Source organism: Euprymna scolopes, chromosome 37 (genome assembly GCF_053919585.1).
Source record: "Euprymna scolopes isolate OS-2025 chromosome 37, ASM5391958v1, whole genome shotgun sequence".
In the NCBI taxonomy this organism is placed as follows: Eukaryota; Metazoa; Mollusca; class Cephalopoda; order Sepiida; family Sepiolidae; genus Euprymna; species Euprymna scolopes.
This window is the reverse complement of record NC_136518.1, coordinates 59,831,357-59,856,391: the sequence shown is the minus strand read 5'-3', so window position 1 is coordinate 59,856,391 and position 25,035 is coordinate 59,831,357. Positions and strand designations below refer to the sequence as shown.

Here is a 25,035-nt window from a genome sequence, read left to right as displayed (position 1 = left end):
AAAGATAGGCTCAGCCGTTTCGGAACTTATGAGGAACTCTCTCTCACACGTACATGCACAAAGTGACTTATATATAATAGAGTATAGTGTTCTTCAGAATTGTCTGATCTATTCCCTGCTTTCTTTGTTCCCACTCGTTTGACTCATTTTTCTAGTGATCTCCATCAATTCGCTGTTTTAATACCTCATTGTAAAACAGATCCCTATTCCAGTAACTTATTTCCCAGAACTTCAAGCTTGTGGAATCTTCTTACTGCTGATTGTTTTCCTCCTACTTACGACCTTTGTCTTTTCAAGACTAAGATTAACAAGCGTCTTTTCTGTTTGGGATAATTATCTTACGTTCGTGTTTGCTCTTTACATCAAGTGGCTTCACACGTTGTCATTAATTTTTTTCAATGGTATCATTGCATTTTAACACTCACACCCAACACGTTGTATCTGTGACAGTCGCAAAGAAACAAAAATAAAAATAAGGTAGAAATTCAACTCAGTGTTTTCAGTTGAAATGAAATGTATTTATTCATAGTTCTTCCAAAATAACGCATTTCATCTTGTTTTAAGAATGTCTAAGTATATCTCATCTGCCATGTACTTTACAAAACCCTGCCGCTTCGACATGAGCTAAAAAATCTCTTGCTGTCACGAGTCACATGTGATCACCACTTATCAAGGCCCGGAAGCCACTCAGGGATAAGGGTTATTGCAAGTACATTACGTTAGTATGGAGATTTGATGAAGTGTTTATTTATGGGGGCAGTTCATTAGGAATTTGTTAACGTTGGACTTGAAGACATCCAAGTTGTAGTCAGGTGGAAAGCAGGCAGATGGAACAGAGTTCCACAGGCATGCACTTCTCAGAAAGAAGCTTTGTTCATGGAATCTACGTTTTGATTTAGGCACAGATATAGAGTGGGGTAAATTTTTCACAGTGGATTTAGCTAGACGGGTGTTTTTCGTGAAAGATTGGCGAGGGGGGGACCAGAGATTGGAGTTCAGACGAGCACCTGCCATGGAAATAATGATAAAACAAAGATAGGCTTGCAACATCTCTTCTGTGGGAGAGAGGTTGCAGGGTAGAGAAAAGGGCATCCCCCACTAAGCCACGAAGTCTATTTTGTACTCTGTCAAGGCAGGATAGGCTGTTTTTAGCAGCTCCTGCCCAGATATGGCAACAGTATTCCATCCTTGGACGTATTTGGCTTTTATATAGATAGAGAATTGCATCAGTAGTGAGATATATTCTGGAGCGGTAGAAGGATCCCACCATTTTTCCAGCGACCTGGCAACAGACTTGATGTACGTGTTCCATTTCAGATCAGGAGTAAAGGTCAAGCCCAGAAGCTTGTCAAAACACGGGGCCTCACCCAGACGAGAGCCATCCATCACAATTGATGTTAGATGGGGATCAGAGCGTTGATGATGTAAGGATAGGAGTTTGGTTTTGGATGCATTAAAGGTAACCAGCCACATCTTCCCCCACTGAACCACGCGCTCGAGATCAGAGGAGAGAGAATCAGAGAGAACTTTGTCATTTACAGCCTTTGATGTGTTGCCGTAGATGGTCGTGTCATCAGCATAAATGTCAACGAATGATTTAAGTATGTGTTTAGGGAAGTCATTGATGTAGATCAGGAAGAGAGTTGGGCCCACCCACATGTTTTCCTTTATTCTGCCGTATATTGTGTGTCAATTTTCTCTCTCTTTTTTTTAATTCTCTTCCTCGACTGTGACGTCACTTCGCGCACTGCTTCGGTCATTTGCATATATGTCATGTGGCTGCTGTTGCTACCAGCGATAGTGATCTTGTTACATTTATTTTATTTGTTTATTTTTTTTTTTTACATAGGCATCACCACTTATCAAGGCCAAGAGGCCACTCGAGGATAAGGGTTAAAAAGTGTACAGTAGAAATTGAGTTAGTAATGGAAACGCGGTAAATTTGTTAACTTATATGGAACGGCTCATTAAGAACTTGTTTACATTAGACTTGAAGACAAACATATTGTAGTCAGCTGGAAAGCAGGAAAACGGAAGATAATTCCATAGGCGTGCAGTTCTAAGAAAGAAGCTTTGCTCATGGAATCTACGTTTAGGTTTAGGCACAGATAAAAAGTGTGGGGAAATTATTGATAGTGATTTCTGCTAGACCGGTGTTTCTTGTGAAAGTTTGGCGCGGGGGGGGACCATAGATTGGAGCTCAGTCGTGCACTTGCCATGAAAATAATGATAAAGCAGAGACAAGCTCGCAATATCTCTTCTGTGAGAAACAGGTTGCAGGGAAGAGAAAAGGGCATCCCTTACAAGGCTACGAAGTCTTTGAACTCTATCAAGGCAGGATAAGCCCTTTCTAGCAGCTCCTGCCCAAATGTGGCAACAGTACTCTATCCTTGAACTCTTCATAACTTTATATACATATATATATATATATATATATATATATATATACATATATATATTAAAAAGTTGGACTCATGTCCAGGTGCTCTACATCTAAAATTTCAAGTGTTTAGACCCAAAATAGGCAGAGGAGTTTGGTAGAGTCTTCAATGGTCAACTCTTTCAACTTTGACTTTTTAGCAGCTAAATTTTCGCCCAAAAACTGATTAAAAAGCTTGCTGCATGTCTGAATACACTTTATGTAAAATTTCAAATGTTTAGACCAAAAATTGGCTGAGCAACTTGGCAGAGACCGCAGGGGTCAAATTTGTTAACCATGACCCTAATCTTGACTCCTTAACATTTATTGTTTTGGGCCCAAATCGAATTAAAAAGATCTGGAGTGATTTCTATTGTGTTAGCTATAATTTTTGTTGTTGTTCTTAATTATTCCGAGTTTTCGACTGTTAACTATTCTGGACTTCTACCTAACTTCCTTCCAAATCATAAAAAAAATTTGAACACTAAAATAGAGTGAAAATGGCACCAATCAACATAAGGAAAAGAGTCCGAAACATGTAAAGAAAGCCTCACCTCGATCGAATACATGTTTTTTTCCTTTTTGATTTTTCTCATTATTTCTTACCTGTCGTTTTATGAAATCTTTCTCCTTCTTCATCAACGCTCTTTGCCGTCTCTCCTCTTTCTTTTTGACTTTCTCTTCACACAAAAGTTTCTGGACAATTTTTTGGTAATTTTCTTCTTGTTTATGCTGAAACATTCTATAAAAAAAAGGAAAAAAAAAAAAGATGTTAAAATAATTCAGAGTGAACAGAAAAGAAACGAAATACAAAAATATATAAAGATTTTAGTCATCTGTCTCATAGTCACATTTTTTTAACATAATAAATACATTGCAGATTTTGTTTCATTTGCAAACATCAGGAATCTTGACTACTTTTAAAAATTGTGAATATTGTATTAACAGTAAATAATAAATTCACAACAAATAAATCAGATCCTATGACCAAAAAATGTAAACCGAAACCTTGAAATATTCAGTCTGAAGTTCTACCAGCTGACCTATTGAGAATTTTTTTTTTTTATAAATAGAGCTTAAAGCATTACCTTAAAATAATTCTAGATTTGGCGTTATGTCATAAATTTACGATTTACATAATGTTTTAAAACATGAAATAAAACATAAACAATGATTAAAAAAAATGAATGAATTTGATTGAGGTGTCACCACTTATCAAGGCTCAAAGGCCACTCGAGGATAAAGGTTAAAGAGTGTCAGGTAGTCAGTGAGACCACACCGTGATAATTGGTAATTTTTAGTGGCGACTGGGCAGAACGTGATTATCTAAAAAGGCAGCTCAACGCGAATTTATTTACATAGTCGGCTAAAAGTAAAATGTTTGGCTCTGAGATATTGTTGGATACTGCTGGTTGAACCATCTTATATAAATAAACATTTTGTTCGTCTGTTCGTCAGTCACAACGTTTTAAACGTAGCAAATACACTGCAGAAATTAGCTCATTTCGAAACATCAGAAACCTTTACTTTTAGAATTGGAAAATAATGCATTAAATACTAAATAATAAATTTCCAACAAATAAAGCGGATGCCATGACCAGAAATCGAAATCGAAACTTTGAGACATTCAATCTGAGGTTCTACCAACAGATCTATTTGTACTTTTTGTTGTTAATATCTAGTTCGTTACAAAAAGAAACGCATTATGGTAACCAATACTGTCTTTTGTGTGTAATGCAACCTTGTATTTAAAAAGTAATAAAATACAATCCCCTAGTATTTCAATTACAACTGCTCGTAGCCCTGTTAAACTATAAGGGTACTGCTAACGAACACAACTATATCAACGACTCTTTTCATCAAACTTCAAATGACAACTCTGCTTTCTTCATGATAATGATCTTCCTCTTATTTTGCCGGCCGATCTTTCTTGAACTGTTACGTGTGCTTTGGACGATTACTTTCGTCAGTCCACTCGATCTCACTGTGTAGTTTGTGATCGTATTTAAAAATCAGAGTAAAATACAACTCCTCCATAAAATCATTCCTATCTTTAAATCCACATAAATTATTATAATATCTGGTAACTTAAAATTATTATTTAGATTATTCAGATAACACTTCCCATCTGAAAGGTTATTTTTACAACGTTTTGGTCGGTGTAATCTCCGATCTTCTTCAGGTGAATCTTGTTGAACTTGGCAACCTGCACAGAATTTTGACCCAAACCCTTTCATCCCTTCATCCATGACCGGGTAGAAGTTTTAAGTAATTCGCAATTGGATTCTGAATAGCACCCACACTGAGTGCTGAACCTTCAACCTCTAGAAGAATGTCATTTACAATTGAATTTTACCAAGTACTTTATCCATTATGTCACGGACCATTTTTGTATGAATTTTCGGAGCCTAAGACCTAATCTTGTTTTTAGATGCACAATTTTATTACTTATCGCTATTTATTACCAGGGTTGCGGAGTCAGAAACGGAGTCGGACTTTTACCATCCGACTCTGCAATCCTGCTTATTACGAATTCAAATAATCCGAATGATCATTCTTCATGTAAAAAATGCAGAAACAAAATTCTGGTGCACACTAATTTTATGATTAAGCCAATATAGCCATTAAATTCAATAAATTAAGCCAATATAGCCATTAAATTCAATAAATTAAGCCAATATAGCCATTTAATTCAATAAATTAAGCCAATATAGCCATTTAATTCAATAAATTAAGCCAATATAGCCATTTAATTCAATAAATTAAGCCAATATAGCCATTTAATTCAACAAAGATTTTCTGTACAAAAGTAGGTTCAAGATTTAAACGTTTATTAAAATATTGTTCAACCAATCCAAAAGTTATGTTTGTTTTTCTAATACGAACTAACAATTGAGAAAGGCTCAAAAACGGTTGCAAAAACTATATAAATCAAGTTTCTGAGCCAAATAGCCAATCACAATATCTCATCTATACATTAATAGCCAATCACAATATCTCATCTATATATTAATAGGATAGCATGTGTGTTATTTATTTTGTGTGCCACGCTTACATCCGAGTGACTGTTGTTTAATTTTTACGGACTTACAACTTTTTTGTAATAAATAATTTTACCAAGAATTCTTCATAAGTATTGGTTTCGGTTTTGATTATAGCTGATGGCACTTAAGTCATCGATTTTTTTTATAAATAATTTTATCAAGAATTCTTCATAAGTTTTGATTTCGGTTTCGATTATAGCTAAAGGACCTCAAGTTATATATACGTATAGTTTTTTTCATAAGTTTTGGTTTTGCGTTCGATTCAAGCTAATGCACCGAAGTCATATGGATATATTTTTTTTCATTTTGAAATCGCAACTTTATAATATATAAAAATCGATAGAACATTAACTCGTTAATAATACATACAAAATTTGCCAGAATTAAAATATATTTAAGCGTACTTTATGACTGGGCTATGCCAGACGTCCCTGCTAGCTTAGATAGATACTTTTGCAGTTTTAACAAAAAGCTACAATAATATCAGAGCATCTTCATTTACGCTGAACATCTACAGAATGCCAACATCAATATATTACATATGAATGAGTCCCCTGTGGAATGTCCACAGGTCGCACTAGTTCAGCATGATTACTGACTTATAGATTAATCTATGCATTATAAACACACACACACACACACATCATATGTGAAAGAAAACAATGTTTTTTTCATACACACACGTGACTTGATACACTCAACTACACATTAAGTAATCTTGTTTATACAACAAGTTTTATTCTTTCAGTAAAACACTTTACTTTGAATATGCATAACGTTTTTTGTGCTTTGCCAAAGTATTACTGGTGCTATATTTCTGATCGGAAAGCTGGCGCTACCAGATCAGGCTGTCTGAAGATATTGGCTTCCTGAGATGAAATGCACCTAGCATTGATGCTTTTTGTTTTTCTACTTCCTTTTGAAAAACTTCTGCAAAACCAAAACAAAAACAACTACCCAGCTTTTCCCCCTTTCCCTTCTTCCCATTTCCCCTTTCTTTTTCTATCTCCCCAACTCCCTGACTGGTTTTCTAACTCCAAATGTACCAAACATTAACACTGCAACCCTTTTCCCTCTCCCATTGCAAAACTCATTCATGTTCTGCAGATAAAACGATAAAATCCACTACAAAACAACCAAACTAAACACTACAAACTTGCGGTTGAAAATACAAAAAGCCTTGAAGAATAAAAACCTTCCACAAAATAACTGGATGCAACATAAACACTATTTTCAAAATGACTAGCATTAAATAACCCGAAAACGGTTGATATGCCGTAAAACAACCAAATCAAACTGATGAAAAGTCTCTTAACCATCTGGGGTCGTCGGGACACATTATTTCATGCAACATGTCTTGGGTAAGAATAGCCTGGCAACACCTATTTAGGTTTCAAAGCAAATACAGCACCTGCACTTACCAGATGGTCACCCATTTTAGCACTGACCAGGCTGAACATCACTTAACTTTGGTGATATATATATATAAAGTCAACCGGTGTGTCAACATAATTATCCTGTATATACCCTTTATGCCATACTAGCTAGTCGCTCGGGGTTGCCCGGTCGCACAATATAATTAAACATATTTTAATTTATGCAGATTGCGTATGTATTATTATAGAATCAATCCTCTATTGATTATTATATATTACAAGGAATAATTTGTCTGCTGGACAAATTTGCAAAAAAAAAAAAAAAAAAAATATATATAAATAAAATAAATAATAATGATAATGTTGTTCATCAAATTCCGTCTGTGTTTGTTTACAATATCATAGCAGCTGATATTTGGGTTTGACAATCTTATTTTATTATTTCCCTTAGCCGGTGTAACGTAAAATATTCCCCTGTAAAAATTCTTTTTTATCTATAAGAAAAGAAATACTATTTTTAAGATCGGATTTTTTCCGATTTTCGATACTTATCAGATGAATTTCTGCACAAAACATATCTAAGAACACTGCCAGATATATAAATTGCATTTGTGTGAAATTTGCAAAAGATAAGCTCAACCGTTTTGGAACCTTTGAGAAAGGAACTCACACACACAAAGCGACTTTATATATAGATATATAGAGATTTATATGGAGACAACATTTCAGTTTAAGTAAGAACCCCTATTTTTCTTTTGGCATCTAAAGAAAGTTTTTGATAGAATCTCAAGAGATGTTTTGTTTTATTTTCTTTGCAGAAATTAGGGTCAAATGAGGATTGGTGAAAGTTGTTCAAGCTATGTACAGAAATGCTCAAAGTCATGCAAGAATTAGCAGCACATTTAGTGACAGCTTTAGTGTTAAACTATAAGTAGATCTGTATATATGACACAATCATATTGACACACGGGTTCTCACCAGATTACCAAAGTTAAGCAATGTCGAGCCTGGCCAGTACCAGATGGGTGACCATTTGGGAAAGCAAGACACTGTATGTACCGCGAGGTAAAGATACCAGGTTGGGAAACTGGCACTGTCTATCCTTCTCTCGAGGGTGGATGGGCTTGTCTTAAGCCATGGTAGGCAACCCATGTAGTGATGGCGTCACGATAGCCTTCAAGTATTTTCAGCCATTAAAAAAAACATGAAAGATTCTGCAGAATTTGTTCACGTTTCACCTGCGCCTACTGGCATTGGATGAAACATTTCCTTTTTTTAAGATCTGGATTCTGTGCTGAGTTTGCTGCTTTTCGTTTTTGTCTTAGAAACATTATCAAGAGAGTTGCGTACTGCTTGCCGAGAAGAGATGTTGTATGCTGGTGCTTTTGTACTTGTCTGTCAAGCAATGGAGGACCTACTTTATTTATCCTGAAAGAAATACAAGAGAAGGACCTGTATTTTGCTTTTATAGATCTAGAGTAAAACACAGAGTGCTTAGAGAGGTTGTCTAGGGGCGAATTAGTAGTTAACGAAAGTTGTTCAAACAATGTACAGAAATGCTCAAAGTTATCTTAAATTTTACAGTACATTTGCTTTTCATTTGTATCTTAAAAGCATTAACCAGAGAGCTTGATACAGAAGAGATGATGTATGTTGATGATTTAGTACATGTCTGTGAAACACTGGAAGACTTACTCATTAAATTAAAGTCTTGGAAGAATGTGATAAAAAAGCAAAGGCCTGAGAGTGAATGCTACCTGGACCAAAGTGATAATCAGTGTTTGTAGTATTGAAACGCCCCTATAAATAAGTTCCCTTGCTCAGTTTGTGGTGAAATATTGTTGTCGTTGCTTTTTTTAACAGCATATCAACCCTTTTGGAGTTATTTAATGTCGAATCCAGTAATTTGGGAAAAAAGTTTTTTTTTTTTTTTTTTTTATTCTTCAAGTTCTTTACAGGTTCAAATATTTATCCATGGTGTTTTAGTTTAGTTGTTTTGTAGAAGAAAATTGTTGTTTTTTTTACTTTGCAGAACATGACTGAGTTTTGAAAAGGGGATGGAAAAAAATACAATAACATCAATGTTTGGTACAGTTTAATGTAGGAAGCCAATATCTTCAGACAGCCTTATTTGGTAACACCAGAAAAGAAGAAGAAGGATGATCACGATAATGATAAACATGACAATGATATTTTGAGCTGCGTTTGTTTATTCATTCAACACAATTCTGCTATTCAATGCGCAGTTGTTATTTAAATATCTGTGCTGTATTGTTTTATTTGTTTCAAGTTATTTTTAAAACCGGATATTTTGTCAACGAATGGAGGAATACGAACCAACAGCAACAATAACTTCACAGCAACCATCGATGACGCAGGCAGAAAAGAAGTTCAAGTAAAAGTACATAAATTCACAAAATAGTTTCACGTCGTCAGTTTTAACAGTGTTATTACAACAAGACAGATCTTGCGGATTTCATTAATTCTTTTTCTTTTAATCAGCTTCGATGTATTTCCTGCGTGAGATAAAAGACGTTTAATTACGCCGATTCCCAAAGAAGCAATATCGCAGACATATCAAATTGTTATCACCAACTGTCTACTTTGCCTTTTCTTATCTATTGTGACAATTGAGAATATTTGTAATCTTGCAGTTTTCAAGTTGTTGTTGTTTAAGCTGAATAAACATTTTCCAAAATATGTACTTGCGTATAATACCACTGTCATCGTCCCTGGCCTTGGTAGAGGTCGTTTTGAAGCGTCTTTGCGTAGGGCCAAGAACCACACGAACATCTTTACATCATCAACGCTCTGATCCTCGTCTGGCACCAATCGAAATTAATAATAGCTCTTGTCTTGGTGTCTTGGAGAGGCTCCATGTTTCGACAAGGTTTGACCTTTACTCCTGATCTGAGATGGAACATGTGCATCAAATCCGTTGCTAAGGCTGCTGGAAAAATGGTGGGATCGTTCTACCGTTCCAGTAGATATCTCACTGCTGATGCAATTCTCTACCTGTATAAAGGCTAAGTATGTTCAAGGATGGAGTACTGTTGTCACATCTGGGCAAAAGCTGCTAGAAGCAATTTATCCTGCCTTGACAGAGTTAAAAATAGATTATGTAGCCTAATGGGGGATGCCGTTTTCTCTTTCCTACAACCTCTTTCCCACAGAAGAGATGTTGCAAGCCTGTCTCTGCTTTATCATTATTTCTATGGCAAGTGCTCGTCTGAGCTTCTATCTATGGTCCTCCCTGTTCTGAATTTCGTGAAAAACACTCACAATTATTTCCCCCACTCTTTATCTGTGCCTACCCCTAAACGTAGATTCTATGAACAAAGCATTTTTTTTTTTTTTTTTTTACAAAGGAGTCACCATTATCAAGTCCCGGGGGCCACTCAAGGATAAGGGTTAATGAGTGTACAATGGTCAAAGGGAACATGTCATAGTCATAGTTAGTACTGAAAATTTTGGTAAATTGGATTACTTAAGATGATGGGTCATCAAGAATTTGTTCATGTTGGACTTGAAGACAACCATATTGTAGTCAGTTGGAAAGCAGGAAAACAGAATAGAGTTCCACTGGCGTGCAGTTCTAAGAAAGAAGCTTTGTTGATATTATTTCCAATTTTTCTAAAAGTTATACAGAAAAATTTATACCAAGTACATTTTTGTCCCCCCCCCCCGCCTGACAAAGGAGGGATTGGACCTAGTAATTCATGTCTGTTCATTTGTTAGCACTTTTCTCAATAAACATGCCTTAGATTTTTATGAAATTTTGCAAAAACATTAGTCATGGTACAAGTAAATTTTTGTCAGAATGGATTTTCTGGGATAACTCTGGTTGCTGCCCTAGGGGCCATTACAGGGGTAAAATTACCCCTAAATCGTTCGTCTGTCTGTTCGCACTTTTCTCAACAACCATGCCTTGGATCTTTTTGAAATTTTGTACAAACATTAGTCATGGTGAAAGTAAATTTTTTACTCATAGAGACAGACACCACATGTTTGGCTTGTTTCCATGTAAAACCAAACTAATGGAGAGTAGAACACACATTATGGATGCATTTTCGGCAGTGCCACAATTTTCACTTTCCCTGATTGTCCCTCAGTCCTCATTTACAATGAGCAATGTTTCTGACAAAGGGGAAGCAAATGTTGTCTACTTGGTCAGTAGTTTTGTATGATCAGTAGCTAGAGATGACCAGTAATTCTTTTCTATTCTTGTTGCCATGTCACTCAAAAAGTTGCTGGAGGTGCACATTCAACTTGATAGTCACAAACATTAACCTTAGAGTACCTCCCAAAGAGACTGCCCTATCAGCAGGTGCATAATATTGAGGCTACTGTATTGTGATTTAGCAAATGGAGTCTGGACTATGCAGTAGTTTTTGGTGGAACCTTTCGACACATTAGTTTCAGCATTTCTTTATCCCTTTCATATTAATCCTCAATGTGGGACGGATCTCTTTCATCAGAATTACCACATATTTGCTGCCTCTTACATGCATTACATGATAAACTTTTCACATTTGAAACTCTGCAAAGGGGTTCGGTATGTAGGGTTCAACTCTTTTGGCAACCTCTTTTTATTGAACGTATTGAAATAGGTAACTCCTTGCTAACGCAGTGCCATTTCAATCTCCTCCTCTGTCACTAGACGAAGACCCCAACTTTAGATGACTTCTATGGATGTATTCAGTTTCCCATGGGCCTCAGCCTTACATTTTATCTTGTAAAAATCTGTTAATTTTAAAATAAATTAGTTACTTGTTTACTTTCAGTAACCTCCACTAGAAGGTTGCCATTTTGTTTTTGTTTTTTGGACATTTTTTTTTTAGAATTATCTTGTTGCTTATCTTTTTTTCAATCAGAAAAGGTGATAGTTTAGCCATAGGTTTATTTATTTGTTTATTCGTTTATTTATTTATTTGTTTATTTATTTGCTTGTTTATTTATTTGTTTATTCGTTTATTTATTTATTTGTTTATTCGTTTATTTATTTATTTGTTTATTTATTTATTCGTTTGTTTATTTATTTGTTTATTCGTTTATTTATTTATTTGTTTATTCGTTTATTTATTTATTTGTTTATTCGTTTGTTTATTTATTTGTTTATTCGTTTGTTTATTTATTTGTTTATTCGTTTGTTTATTTATTTGTTTATTCGTTTATTTATTTATTTGTTTATTCGTTTGTTTATTTGTTTATTTGTTTATTTGTTTATTCGTTTATTTATTTGTTTATTCGTTTGTTTATTTATTTGTTTGTTTATTTGTTTATTTATTTGTTTATTCGTTTATTTATTTGTTTATTCGTTTATTTATTTATTTATTTATTCGTTTGTTTATTTATTTGTTTATTTGTTTATTTATTTATTTGTTTATTTATTTGTTTATTCGTTTGTTTGTTTATTTGTTTATTTATTTGTTTATTCGTTTGTTTATTTATTTGTTTATTCGTTTATTTATTTATTTGTTTATTCGTTTATTTATTTATTTGTTTATTCGTTTATTTATTTATTTGTTTATTCGTTTGTTTATTTATTTGTTTGTTTATTTGTTTATTTATTTGTTTATTCGTTTATTTATTTGTTTATTCGTTTATTTATTTATTTATTTATTCGTTTGTTTATTTATTTGTTTATTTGTTTATTTATTTATTTGTTTATTTATTTGTTTATTTATTTATTTGTTTGTTTATTTATTTGTTTGTTTATTTGTTTATTTATTATTTGTTTATTTGTTTGTTTGTTTATTTATTTGCAGACTGTTATTTCACAACGTTTCAGCGAACCATTCCTCTAGCCTCCGTCAAGTGGTTAACCGCAACGGGATAGGAATGCTGAGTCTTAACTGTATCTTCAGTAATTACTGCCTTCCACGAGCCTGTGGTGCAGTGGATAGAGGCGTTGACTATGGTTCCAGGTGAGAATTGTTTGAAGATAGCAGTTTCCTACCCAAAGCCGGCCAGAGGATTAGTTAGCCAAAAAGTGGTAAGAAGACAACAACTATGGAAGGCAGTAATTACTGAGGATACAATTAAGAGACTCAGCATTCCTATCCTGTTGCGGTTAACCACCAGACAAAGGCCAGAGGAATAGTTTGCCAAAACGTCATGAAACAACAACTATGAAGATGAGGATAAGAGTCCGCAAACAAATAAATAAACAAATAAATAAACAAATAAATAAATAAACAAATAAATAAATAAACAAATAAATAAATAAATAAACAAATTACTTATCTCAAAGGATTCCAATAATAAAATAAGAGGTTCATCCTTCAGCGATTCAATTATAATGTTAATAAACTGGTTACCTGTTTACTTTTTAGAATTATCCTGTTAACAAATGGAGTCTGGACTTTGCTGTAGTTTCTGATAGAACCTCTCCATACTATGTTAGCTTCAGCATTTTTTCAATCAGAAAGGTGACAGTTTAACAAAAGATTTATCACTCAGTGATTCAATTGCAAATAAATCTTAGAAATCGTTAGTTTCCTTGCTAGAAGAATCTGACTGACAAATGTCATTAGTTTTGTTTATTTTTTGTTAGTATCTGTCGAGTTAAAATTCAAAATACATGTCATAAATTCAATACTAGACAAATATAAACACAACTACACATGCGTATGTGCATATTTATATACACATACACTATGTATATGTATATATGCTAAGAAAATTAAGTAGGAAGGAATTAATTTTAGTATTTTTTAATCTCTCCCCTCTTTAACAAACTTCTCTCCTCAATAAAATCTTTGAAATTGCAACAAATCTCCATGCATGAGTTTTATTTGCCTAAGTTGAGCAGCCAATGAATTGCCACTAGACGATGCAACCATGACTGAAGAATGAAGACCATATATAAAAACAAAAATTTTATCTAATTGAGTTGTTCCTTGATCATTCACTAGTAATAACACTATGTGCACATGTACATGGTTGTGCGAAAAAAGTATGAACTTCACTTCGTTCAATATTTGTTGTTTGATGATATTTATTTTACAATTGGGTGGGAAAACACTTTGATTACTTTGAAATAATTTGTAACTCTTGCTTCCATTATTTTGTCTTTTAGTTCTCACATTCCAGAAGTGATGAAAAAAAAGGAAAAATTCTTATTTCTGGGTCAGAATCTATTCCATTTAACATGTCATTGGCAAGTTTTTGACCTTGAAGTATCATATATATATATTTTTCGCTCTTTGCATCAGATGGCTTCATGCTTTGTTTGGAACGATTTCTATAAAAAAAAAAAAAAAATGAATGCAATCAACATACGAAACTACATGAAAATTTCATGAGCAGAGTTTTTCTAAAACTGTCCGTATGTGGAACGCAATACTGTGTCTGCTTTCCAGCTGACTATAACATGGTCGTCTTCAGATCTAATAATAAATTCCTACTGTCCTCTTAGATAAGCTAACCTTACCCTAGTTCAACCATAACTGATCATGTCTCATCATCTATCTAAGACTTGACCCTTATCCTAGAGTGGCCTCTCAGCCTTGGTAAGTGGTGACCTCCTAAGTAAAAATGAATAAATAAATTAAGGCAAGTCCTTGAGATGCTCACAGCTAGGAAGTTGACAGCATCCAATTAGATTTTTCAGCATCAAGGATGCAGAATGCTCACCTCGCATAATGTCTGATGTAGCATGTTTCAAACTAATAAAATTCATGTAAAAATAAACCAAATAAATTAAAAAATAAAGCTAAAAAATTAATTTACAAGAACATTTTTGGGGTCTATTTCATCATTCTAATAATTATAGGAGCAACCAGACTCAATTTCAAAATCTATCTGGCGAATATACCTGGTGAACCAAGTGCAAGAGAGATACAAACAATTATATTTAAAGGGACGGTAAGAATCTTGAAAAGACCACTTGATTAATCTCTGAAATAGCAGGCGAATGTCTGGCATCCAGTAGGATGCCCTATACCCAACAAAATCAAAATGTAATAAAATTGGAAAGAAGTATATTTAAGAGAATTTTATCTTTAAATTCTACTATATATTCTGTAAAATTGTAGATATATGGACTCATTTCAGTCTCTAGAGACCATGAAAAAAGACAATGGATACTTCCTGTCATGGTGTTTGCACTGGTATTCTAGATTAGAAGGAATTGGAATCAGTAATTGTTTTGGAATCAGGAATTTAGTACGAATCAATAATTTTATCAGAATTGGGAAAAATATTGGAATCGTCCCATCACTAATATATATATATATATATATAAGGCAAAATTTGTGTATGTTTGTGAGGTTTTTCGGGGAGGGGCGCGATGGGTGGGGTCACTCATTCTTAAAACTTTTTATATGCTCCCTAGATTATAACATCTATGATTTCCAAAGGGAGGTCGCGCCTATCTTTTATTTGAACGATTTTTACATGCTATTTTCATGGTATTTCCCATTCTCTGCATGTTTAGCTTTTGCATATATAATGGAAACTGAATCCATTTACAAAGTAGTCTCCCTGGCACTTGTGCCAGGAGGTCCAGAAAAGCAATCAGATTTGATCAATGCGGGAGAAATCCTTTATATCAGACAATTGCTATTCATTTGAACACTTCCTCTATTTATGGGGAGTTGGTTAACCCTAACATCGTGGGAAAACTGGCTTGCAGCCAAAAGTTAAGTGCGGGATTTGATTCCACTATAGCTTGATGCTTGACTTCATGAAATTCACACACTTGTCACTTAACTTTTTAATCGTTAAATTAAAATGATTTTCAGTTCCTGTGCCGTCATGGCCGAGTGGTAAGTTGTCAGGTTTTTTTCCCCTTTCTTTTCCATCTTCATGCCAAGGTTTCAGGTTCGAGCCTACCTTCCTATCAAAACTTTTTTTTTTTCTTTTACACCTCGAAAACACCCAGGCAATGCCGGGAACCCATGCTATCTCCTCCGAAACTAAAAGTCGCTGAGCGGTGCTAGGAGCCTCAAATGATTGGATTTTTTACGGACTGTTCTTTCATGAGTCTTTAACTGGTTAAAATAGTTTTTAAAAGGTCAATAATAGGTTACATTTGAAAAATCGTTATACATTTTGTACATTCATCTTAGTGTATTTTTAATCAGTTCATATGCATGTCACATTGGTATGGTGGTAACGTCACCAGCTTTGAATGCTACAGTTTTGCTTTAGGTTTCGATTCTAGCTGATGGCATCCAAATACTTTTTTTTTCTTAATCATGACTATAATAACATATACAAAATCTGGACGAATTAAAATATCATATTTAAGTGTATTCTACATGTGCTAGTATATGTATATATATGTCATCCACATACAGGAGTGTTTCGCTGTATAACAGTCAGTGCTTCTAACCGTTACACTATTTGCCTGCTGCTATGCCAGGCAGTGAATTAACAACGTTTTGATATTGTCTAAACGCCTAAGATCAATTTGTTTACACAAAGAGCATCGCTTAAACGCTAATGGCAGTGTGTATATTACTTCCCAATATGCTCAACCCAAAAATCAAATATGGCCCCATGAAATAATTTCCTCTTTTGGGCTTTAAATTTAATTGTTTAATTTTTTTTTTTTTTTTTGCAATGGTACCAATGAACTCTATAATGAGTAAGAGTTTAATTCCCATGAGTTTTACAAAATTTTAAAGTTTTTCATTTTTTTACCAACATTTTCCTTCACCATGTCCTTTTTATTCCAAAGAAGAAAAAAAAAAACTGTTTTTTTCAAGGAACATGCATCTGTCTCTGATGAGTTGTTTGGTGAAATTCTACTATTTAAGAAACATGTAACTACATAAGCATATGAATGCTATGGGTGTGAAATAAATATGTGATCTGGTTTTGGAATGATAACTAGCGATATATATGTATAAATATATTTCACATGTAAAAAACCTGTTTTCTATAATATAAATCTATATATGTATGTATATATGAATGTATATATGTTTGTATGTCTCTCAAAATCTTTCGACAGAGGCGACGGATTTTCACAAAGATTGGTATAATTTTGAAGCTCGACCCTTTGGACAACAAATATCGGAAAATTGGCCCAAAACATTAATGGCACTTTTCTACAGGGAGGATTCGCTTTTTTCGCGATATTTTCGGAAGTCATCGCCTCTTTTTGATTGTCTAGCCTTAATTGAAACTTATGTCACTTCTGGTTTGGCGATGGGCGCAATAGCTAATGCATCACTTTTTTTTCACTTTATTTTCTTCCTTCGCAGTATGGGTTTGAGCTGCCTACTACCACTTTTTTGGGTTTTTTTTTTGCGCTCGCAATTTTCCTATTTTTTTTTTTTTTTTTTTTTTGCTCAACCACCCTTACACACACCTCCACTTTCTTTTCAGCCTTCGCGTCACAGGTTCCAGCCATCCTGCTTACTACAACTTTTTTTTTTTTTTGCTCAACACACACCTACAAATAACCGGGCAACGTCGGGCACCCAGGCTAGTTATCATATAAAAGCAATAAATGATTTTGTTATTTTAATCTATTAAATTATTGGATATGAATAGTGCGGTTAAATAACTAAGAGTTATCTATTCTACACTTTCTCTGATAGATTTTAACTATACTGCACTTTCAACAAAAAATTTTCTGGGATTATATTTAACACACTGCTGGTCAAAACTGACTACTCCTAATTCAACAATCTGTCAAAACTTGCTACTCCAACATCCAAATTCAAAACCAAGCCCATCTCTGAAAAATCAGGCTTCCTTTATTTTAAAACGGAAGCATCTCATTTGCATATGAGGTGACAAGATCGCCAACATATAAAGAGAAGCAGAAGCCATTTCTTTCCTTTTTGCAGCAGACACCGTAACATTGCAGGAACAACAAACAAAAAATAAATAAAATCCAGGTCGCCATTGTTCTCTCTATTTTAACAAAAGCATTTACTACCGTTACTCTCCTGTTTCAACACCGCTTAAAAAGTCTGTCGCTGCCACATGTCCATTTAACTTGGCTTGTGTTTCTCTTTCTTTTGACCACACGCTGGCCACAGCTAGCCCATTCTCGCCTTCACTTTACGCGTCCATCTCCTTCGGGGCTGACTTTGTTTCTTTCCTGACCACATGATCTTTTTTTTTTTTCTTTTCGCACCAGCTTGCGCATACTTCCTAATTTGCATACGCGTTCAAATACTGCTGCTGCTGCTGCTAATATAATCACTTGCCATCCATCCTTCACTGCTGCTGATATTTTCATATGCGCTCATATGCGCTCTGTTACAAATTTACAATCTGCTAAGAGTACAAGTTTGCACCAATTTTTAAGGCATTTAATGACAAATAACTTTCAAACCTTTCACTCTTTTTAATACTTGAAGATTTGTCAAGAATTTTAAAATCAAAGATGAGTTGCTGTTCGACAGTTTAAATGCTTCCAAATTCCTTTCAATTTTGAAGTGTCACAAAGTTAGTCTACTTTATTTGTTATGTTTCTAAATTTTTGAGATGAGGATTGATAATTTGGATTATTCGAACTTCTGTTCTCATGTTGAGTGTGTTATTCTCACAACGTTTCGGCTGATGCAACTTCTGACCTTCTTCATACGTATCTTTCTGTCAAACTGTCATGGCTGACGGAACAATAGCATACTACTCCTGTGAAGGGTTTTGTTTGAAATTTTTTGCAGATTCTCGATTCCAAAAGAAAGACTCCCGAATCTGAAAAAAAGATTCCAGAATTCGACAAGATACACTTGAGAAAAGGTCGAAAATTACATCCGCCGAAACACTGTGAAAATAACACTTAAGATAAGAACACGTCAGAATAATCCCAATACAAATTTCATTTGTTGTTTTGTTTTTCATCTGTTAACAATTAACAAAGAATAACAATAACGGACCTGTCTACAAAAACCGAAATGCATTATGGTGTATTTGATTTCATAATTATTGCTTTTAAAATAGGATTTTTTTAAATTTCGTTTTATTTTACACTATTGCATTTTTTTAATTTTAATACCAAATCTAATGTGTAAGTCACTAAGATGCAAGAAAACCAGATATACAAGAAGTGGTCCCACAATATTGTCGATGTAGATATAAAAACTAAAACTCGTTTAATCTAGTGTTCATTAAAACATAATCGGAAAACTTGTGTAATTATTGGAAATATTGTAAAATCTGAGAATTTAAACAAGTTACCTCCCTTACATCTTTTAAATAAAAAAAAAGTGCTAATCTAAGGGAAATAATTTCAATCAAGGGAAATAATCACAGAATTCCTTTTTAGTTAACTTCAGAAATTTGCACTTATCAATATCAGCGCTAAAGGACAATCTATGATATAAGTCATGACCGGTTATCTTTACATTTACTGTTTCCACTTCACTTCCGGTTCTTCCTTCATTGTTTATTAAATTGTTAGATGAAAGTACAGAATAGGTAAAGGAAGCCCCTCCCCCATCTCCGCATATTAAGAAAGACTTTTCTAAATAAGTTCATTATTTAGAAAAAATATTCTTAACATTGTAAGAAGTAACCAACTATTAACAGTGACTATATATTTTTTAATGTTGTTACTATTAACAGTGACTATATATTTTTTAATGTTGCAACTATTAACAGTGACTATATATTTTTTAATGTTACTATTAACAGTGACTATATATTTTTTAATGTTACTATTAATAGTGACTATATATTTTTAATGTTGTTATTATTAACAGTGATTATACATATTTTTTTAATATTGTTACTATTAATAGCAACTATATATTTTTTAATGTTGTTACGATTAATAGTGACTATATATTTTTTAATGTTGCTATTATTAATAGCCACTATGTAGTTTTAAATGTTGCTATGATTAATAGTGACTATATATTTTTTAATGTTGCTACTGTTAATAATGACTAGGTATTTTTTAATGTTACTGTTGATAGTGACTATATATAATTTTTAATGTTGTTATTGTTTATAGCGAATATATATAATTTTTAATGCTGTTACTGTCAATAGTGACTATATATTTTTTTGATGTTGTTATTGTTAATAGTGACTATATATTTTTTTTATGTTGTTACTGTTAGCAGTGAGGTTTTATACTGCAATACAATCAACCAGAAATACTATTACAGGTTCGGGAGTGGGCATTTGTTCTCATGGATTGCTCTCATTGCAGAATGGGTGGGTCTTTTCCCTGAATGAAAAAAATTATGAGTTTATTTTATTTTTTTTAATACATCTTTTAATGTCTAAAAATCCTCATAATAGACCCTATTGCATTTTATAATGCATTATTGTAGAAGCCCCACTGTACAAGAGCATCATAATCCTGACTTGAAACAAGGCATATAAACGTCCTGTGGAACAAAAAAAAACCCAAAAAGATGATATGATACACCTGTTGATCATGCATGTTGGCATTTTCTCATACCAAAATGGTGATAGAAAGGAAGAAAAAGTGTCTATTAACCAAACCTCCCATCTGGAATAAGTAAATTAATTGAAGCGAAGCATGTATTTTTATTACAAAAGAAATGGCACAATAAGAGTAATTAAAAAATTGCCCAGTCAAAATCAGATATCAATTTGTCAGCTTAAATGCGATGCAGGTCTAATGACCAAAATTTGACATGCTTTTCTGTGATAGATAAGCGATCTGAGAGCAAAAAAATTCTGTACTCTAATGCTAAACATTAAACTGATCTTATTGCATTGATGCAAAGCATGTATTTTTATTGCAAAAGAAATGCCACAATAAGAGTAATTAAATTGTTAGCTTAAATGCGATGTAGGTCTAATGATCAAAATTTGACAGATTTTTCTATGATAGATGAGTTGGAGATGACAAAAATTCTGTACACTAATCCTAAACGTTAAATTGATATTGTCTTATTGCATTGATGCGTTTGTAGCAAAATTTTATCTACAAATCCATATGTTACAATGTCAGTAATGGGATTTAAGTAATAAGATTTAAGCAAGGACACATGTGGCTGTAAAGTCTGACCTAGAGAGAGGTAAACATCCCCTTGTTGCATGAGAAATTCCATGACATTATTAGATTTGTTGAAATAAAAATTTGAAACTCAATCATTTGCTGCCATTTATTTTGGCCAGCAGAGCGGCATAGTAGTGGACCTAAAGCATGACCGTATTAAAAATTGCACAGAACTGTCAGCAAGATGGCGAAGACACAACAAATGATGACTTACAGTTGTCGATGAAGATTTTTCTTTTTCTTCTGCTTTAACAAGATCACGAGTTCCGCATTTCCACCAGCCTCACTAATCTTTTCCTTCTCTTCCAATTCCTCTTCTTCTTCTATTGCTTTTCTCATCTTCTCATTTGCAATTTTTTTCTTCATCGATTCCTATACAAGAGAAAAATGAAAACTTAATCAATAGAAAAAATATTTTAAAAATTAGAAAAGAAGCAATTTTTTTTTTTTTTTTTTTTTTTTACACGGTAGTCACCACTAATCAAGGCCCGGAGGCTACTCGGGGATAAGAGTTATTGCTTTTTTTTTTTTTTTTTTTTTGTTTAACGGCATATCAACCCTTTGTGGGTTATTTAATGCCGAATCCAGTTATTTTGGTAATAGTATTCGATGTTGTATCCAGTTACTTTATAAGAGATTTTTATTCTTCAAGCTCCTTGTATTTTCAATCATTAGTTCGTAGCTTTTAGTTTGGTTGTTTTATAGTGGATTTTGTCATTTTTGTTCTCTGCTTTGCAGAATATGATTGGGTTTTGCAATGGGAGGGGAAAAAGGGTTACAGTATTATTGATCGGTGCATTTTAAGTTTGAAAACCAGTCAGTAAATGGGGGAGATAGAAAGAGAAGGCGAAAATAGGAGTATGGAAAAGTGAGAAACAGCAGATTGTTTTTGTTTTTGAAGAATATAAGAAATAAGACTCTTCCCAAAAAAATATAACCCCAAAAAAGGGTTATTGCGTGTACAGTAGTCAATGGGATAATATCGTAGTAATCGTTAGTAATGGAGATCTGATAAAGTGTCTTACTTAAGGGAGCGGTTTATCAGGAACTTGTTTATGTTGGACTTGAAGATATTCAAGTTGTAGTCAGGTGGGAAACAGGCAAACGGAAGAGAGTTCCACAGGCGTTCACTTCTAAGAAAGAAGCTTTGTTCATGGAATCCGCGTTTTGATTTAGGCACAGATAAAGAGTGGGGAAAATAACTGATAGTGGTTTCAGCTAGACGGGTGTTTTTTGTGAAAGATTGGCGAGGGGGGACCGGAGATTGGAGCTCAGACGAGCACTTTCCATGGAAATAACGATAAAACAAAGACAGGCTAACAACGTCCCTTCTGTGGGAGAGAGGTTGCAGGGAAAAGAAAAAGGCATCCCCCACTAGGCTATGAAGTCTATTTTGTACTCTGTCAAGGCAGGATAGGCTGTTTTTAGCAGCTCCTGCCCAGATATGGTAGCAGTACTCCATCCTTGGATGTACTTGGCTTTTATATAGATAGAGAATTACATCAGCAGTGAGATACCTACTGGAGTGGTAGAAGGATCGTACCATTTTTCCAGTCGCTTTCATTTTTGGTAAATGAGGGATGGATTAAAAAAAATAATGAAAAAATAGTAAGGGATATAACAGTTTTATAACAACATGTGAAGACCTGACCTCCCTCAGTTAACATGCAACATGAGGAAGATCATAGTGTTCACTCAGTTACAAGTGTAGTACTAGGTGGTTCGGTATTGAACATCCACAAAAGTCTTGCAACACAGTCTCAGACGCTTCCATAAAAACAGAGTTCATATGATGCTGGATGCAGTAGTTTGAAGATCCTCTTTTTTTCTCCTGCTGAAAAAGATCATTCAACTTGGTTATTTCTCTATAAGTTAACACTACAAGTAATAGTAATAATAATAAAATAATAAAATGACATTCGCTGTAGTTTTCATACAAAGGTTAATTATTCACAAGAAGAGTAAAATAAGAATAATTATATACAGTTTTTCGCAGGAGAAATAAAATCAGAAAGAATAAAAATGTCGATTACAACTTTCCTTTTTTGGGGAATTTTCGATAGTATTCAAACAGAGCTCTTTTCTTTGTTTTTAACTTTCAAGGGTTTTAATGTTCGGTTGATGGACAAGTGCTTTTGTGCAGGATGGGTCTGTGGACTGATCTTCTCAAAGCTTCAAGCTCTCCCAAAACTTAACTCAAAACTGATTTTCTTTGCTCTGCAGCACCTTATGTATGCAGAAATTGAGAGGCATCTGGACAGACCTGGAGTTCTTCGCTGGCCAATCCCTGTCCAACACATCATAATCTGGTTCGCCCTGATTGGATAGTTAGCCAACTTCCCATACACGCCAATTAGGTAATTTTCCGCATAACAAAGATTCTCACCGCCGATTCTCAAAAACCATCCGACTTCAGCTTAGCCTAAAGGTCAGTCCTTTAACCCAAACAATGGCTAGATACTTCCAAATAATCACTTTTACAGCAATATTGTTTCATATTTTCCATTACAAAGAAAACGTATTTCATATCAGCGATCAACCACTTTTTCTTTTTAGCTGGCAGGGTTACCTGATATTAGCTCGGGATCGTTATCCAAATAAAAAAGCTTTAATTCATCTCTCATTGCCCCCCCCCTTTTGTGGCAATTTTCAACCATAGCTCTTTTTCAGTTCTCCTTCAACCACATCTGGGGTAATCTCTGACCAACATGGCTTGGTTGGGTCACATTTTATTGAAAAATATAAAGAGTTGTCTACCTTGAAATTAAAATTTTATATCTTTTTTTCCTGTGTGGCAAATGAAGTACAGACAGAAAACATTGTTTTGTAAGAGAGCGAATATGAGCGCGTGGGAAAATATCAGCAGGAGCTGTAAGATAGCTGGCTTGCAAGGTTATTAGCAGCAGCCGAAAAATAAACAGATTCCCCAATTAGGAAGTGTGCGCAAGCTGGCGTGAAAAAGATAAAGGACACCACGTGGTCAATAAAGAAAAAGTATGTTATGTTTGAAAAAGATAGACGTGTAAAGTCGAAAACAAGAAATGGTTGTCTATGGTTGGCATAAAATGTGTGCCACGAGAGGAGACAGATATGTGACCCCACAGTGGCTGCGAAAGACTCTTTAAGCTGGTGTCAAGATAGGGAGAAAGAAAAACAATAATAAACGACTTGTGTTAAAAAAGAAAGAAAAGCAGATTTATTGATTTTTGTTTCTTCCTTTCTGACGATGCTGGACGGTGTTGGGGTCTGAGAGAGGTTTGAACTACAACAAACACATGGTTTGAGCGTAACGGCCACATTACAGTTTGCCAGCAGTAAAATTTGATTGAAAAATATAAAGAGTTATCTCCCTTAAAATTAAAATTTTTAGGCTTTTTTCCAGTGTGGCAAATGAGGTATAACTAGAAAACCTGCAAGAATTCATGTGTCTACATGTACTGTCTGTGAGCAACTTTGGCTTGATTAGATTTTGAGCCTCGAATCATCGGTTTACAATGTGTTTGACAAACAAGCAATGCAACTTGGATTAATTTGATAATTTCATTAAATGGCAAGATATTCGATTTCAGACATTGATAAAACAAAAGAAAATTGTCAAGGACAGAACGAATTTAGTGGCGAGTGGAGTAACTATAGTAATGGATTCCTTTTATCAGTTAAACGTTGTATTTGAAAGAGAAAACAAGAAATTCAAGTTAAAAAAAACAAAAAAAAAACTATTTACTGAGAAATTGTATCCCATCAAATTATTGTTTTGGACTTTTCTGTTTGTATCTCTTTCTAGATTTTTAGGCTATCCTGTAAACATACGCTGCACAACATATATCTTGAACTAAAAGCCATATTTAATTTCAGAAGATTTTTCGATGGGTAGCTATTCTGTACAAGTTCTGGAAATGAAGAATTTCTAGTGGGTAGCTGTTCTGTACAGGTCCTGGACTTTATAATTTTGCAAGTAAAAGGCAAAAGATCCTTCTTGTGTTGACATAAAAAAATTATGTGCTGGAATGATAAAAGATGCAATATTTTTATGGAGCAATTCTGGTCTCTGATTGGCTGCTAGCAGAACATGGCTCAATTTGATTCGTTAGTTCCTATCGCCAGTGTCTATAAGTAGAACCTTCCAACTTTCAGTGATCATATTCTCCTTACATCAAAAATATTGCAACAATATAAATGGCAAACGTTGCAGTGATAAATGTTTGGTCAGGGAAGAGAGAGGTACAGAGAACTGAAAATATATCT

General features: G+C 34.0%; 1 protein-coding gene across 3 annotated transcripts in view; it reads right to left on the bottom strand.

The window, feature by feature from the left end:
* Window positions 1-25,035, bottom strand: part of LOC145261207 (cilia- and flagella-associated protein 74-like) — a 2,330,915-nt gene that overhangs the window by 2,269,327 nt on the left and 36,553 nt on the right. For all 3 annotated transcript variants that reach the window (XM_080119545.1, XM_080119548.1, XM_080119547.1), the window contains exons 9-10: window positions 21,005-21,162; window positions 3,026-3,161 (exon numbers count right to left, since the gene is read on the bottom strand). In XM_080119545.1, the coding sequence (XP_079975671.1) occupies window positions 3,026-3,161; window positions 21,005-21,162 (294 nt within the window). The remainder of the gene's footprint in view (window positions 1-3,025; window positions 3,162-21,004; window positions 21,163-25,035) is intronic.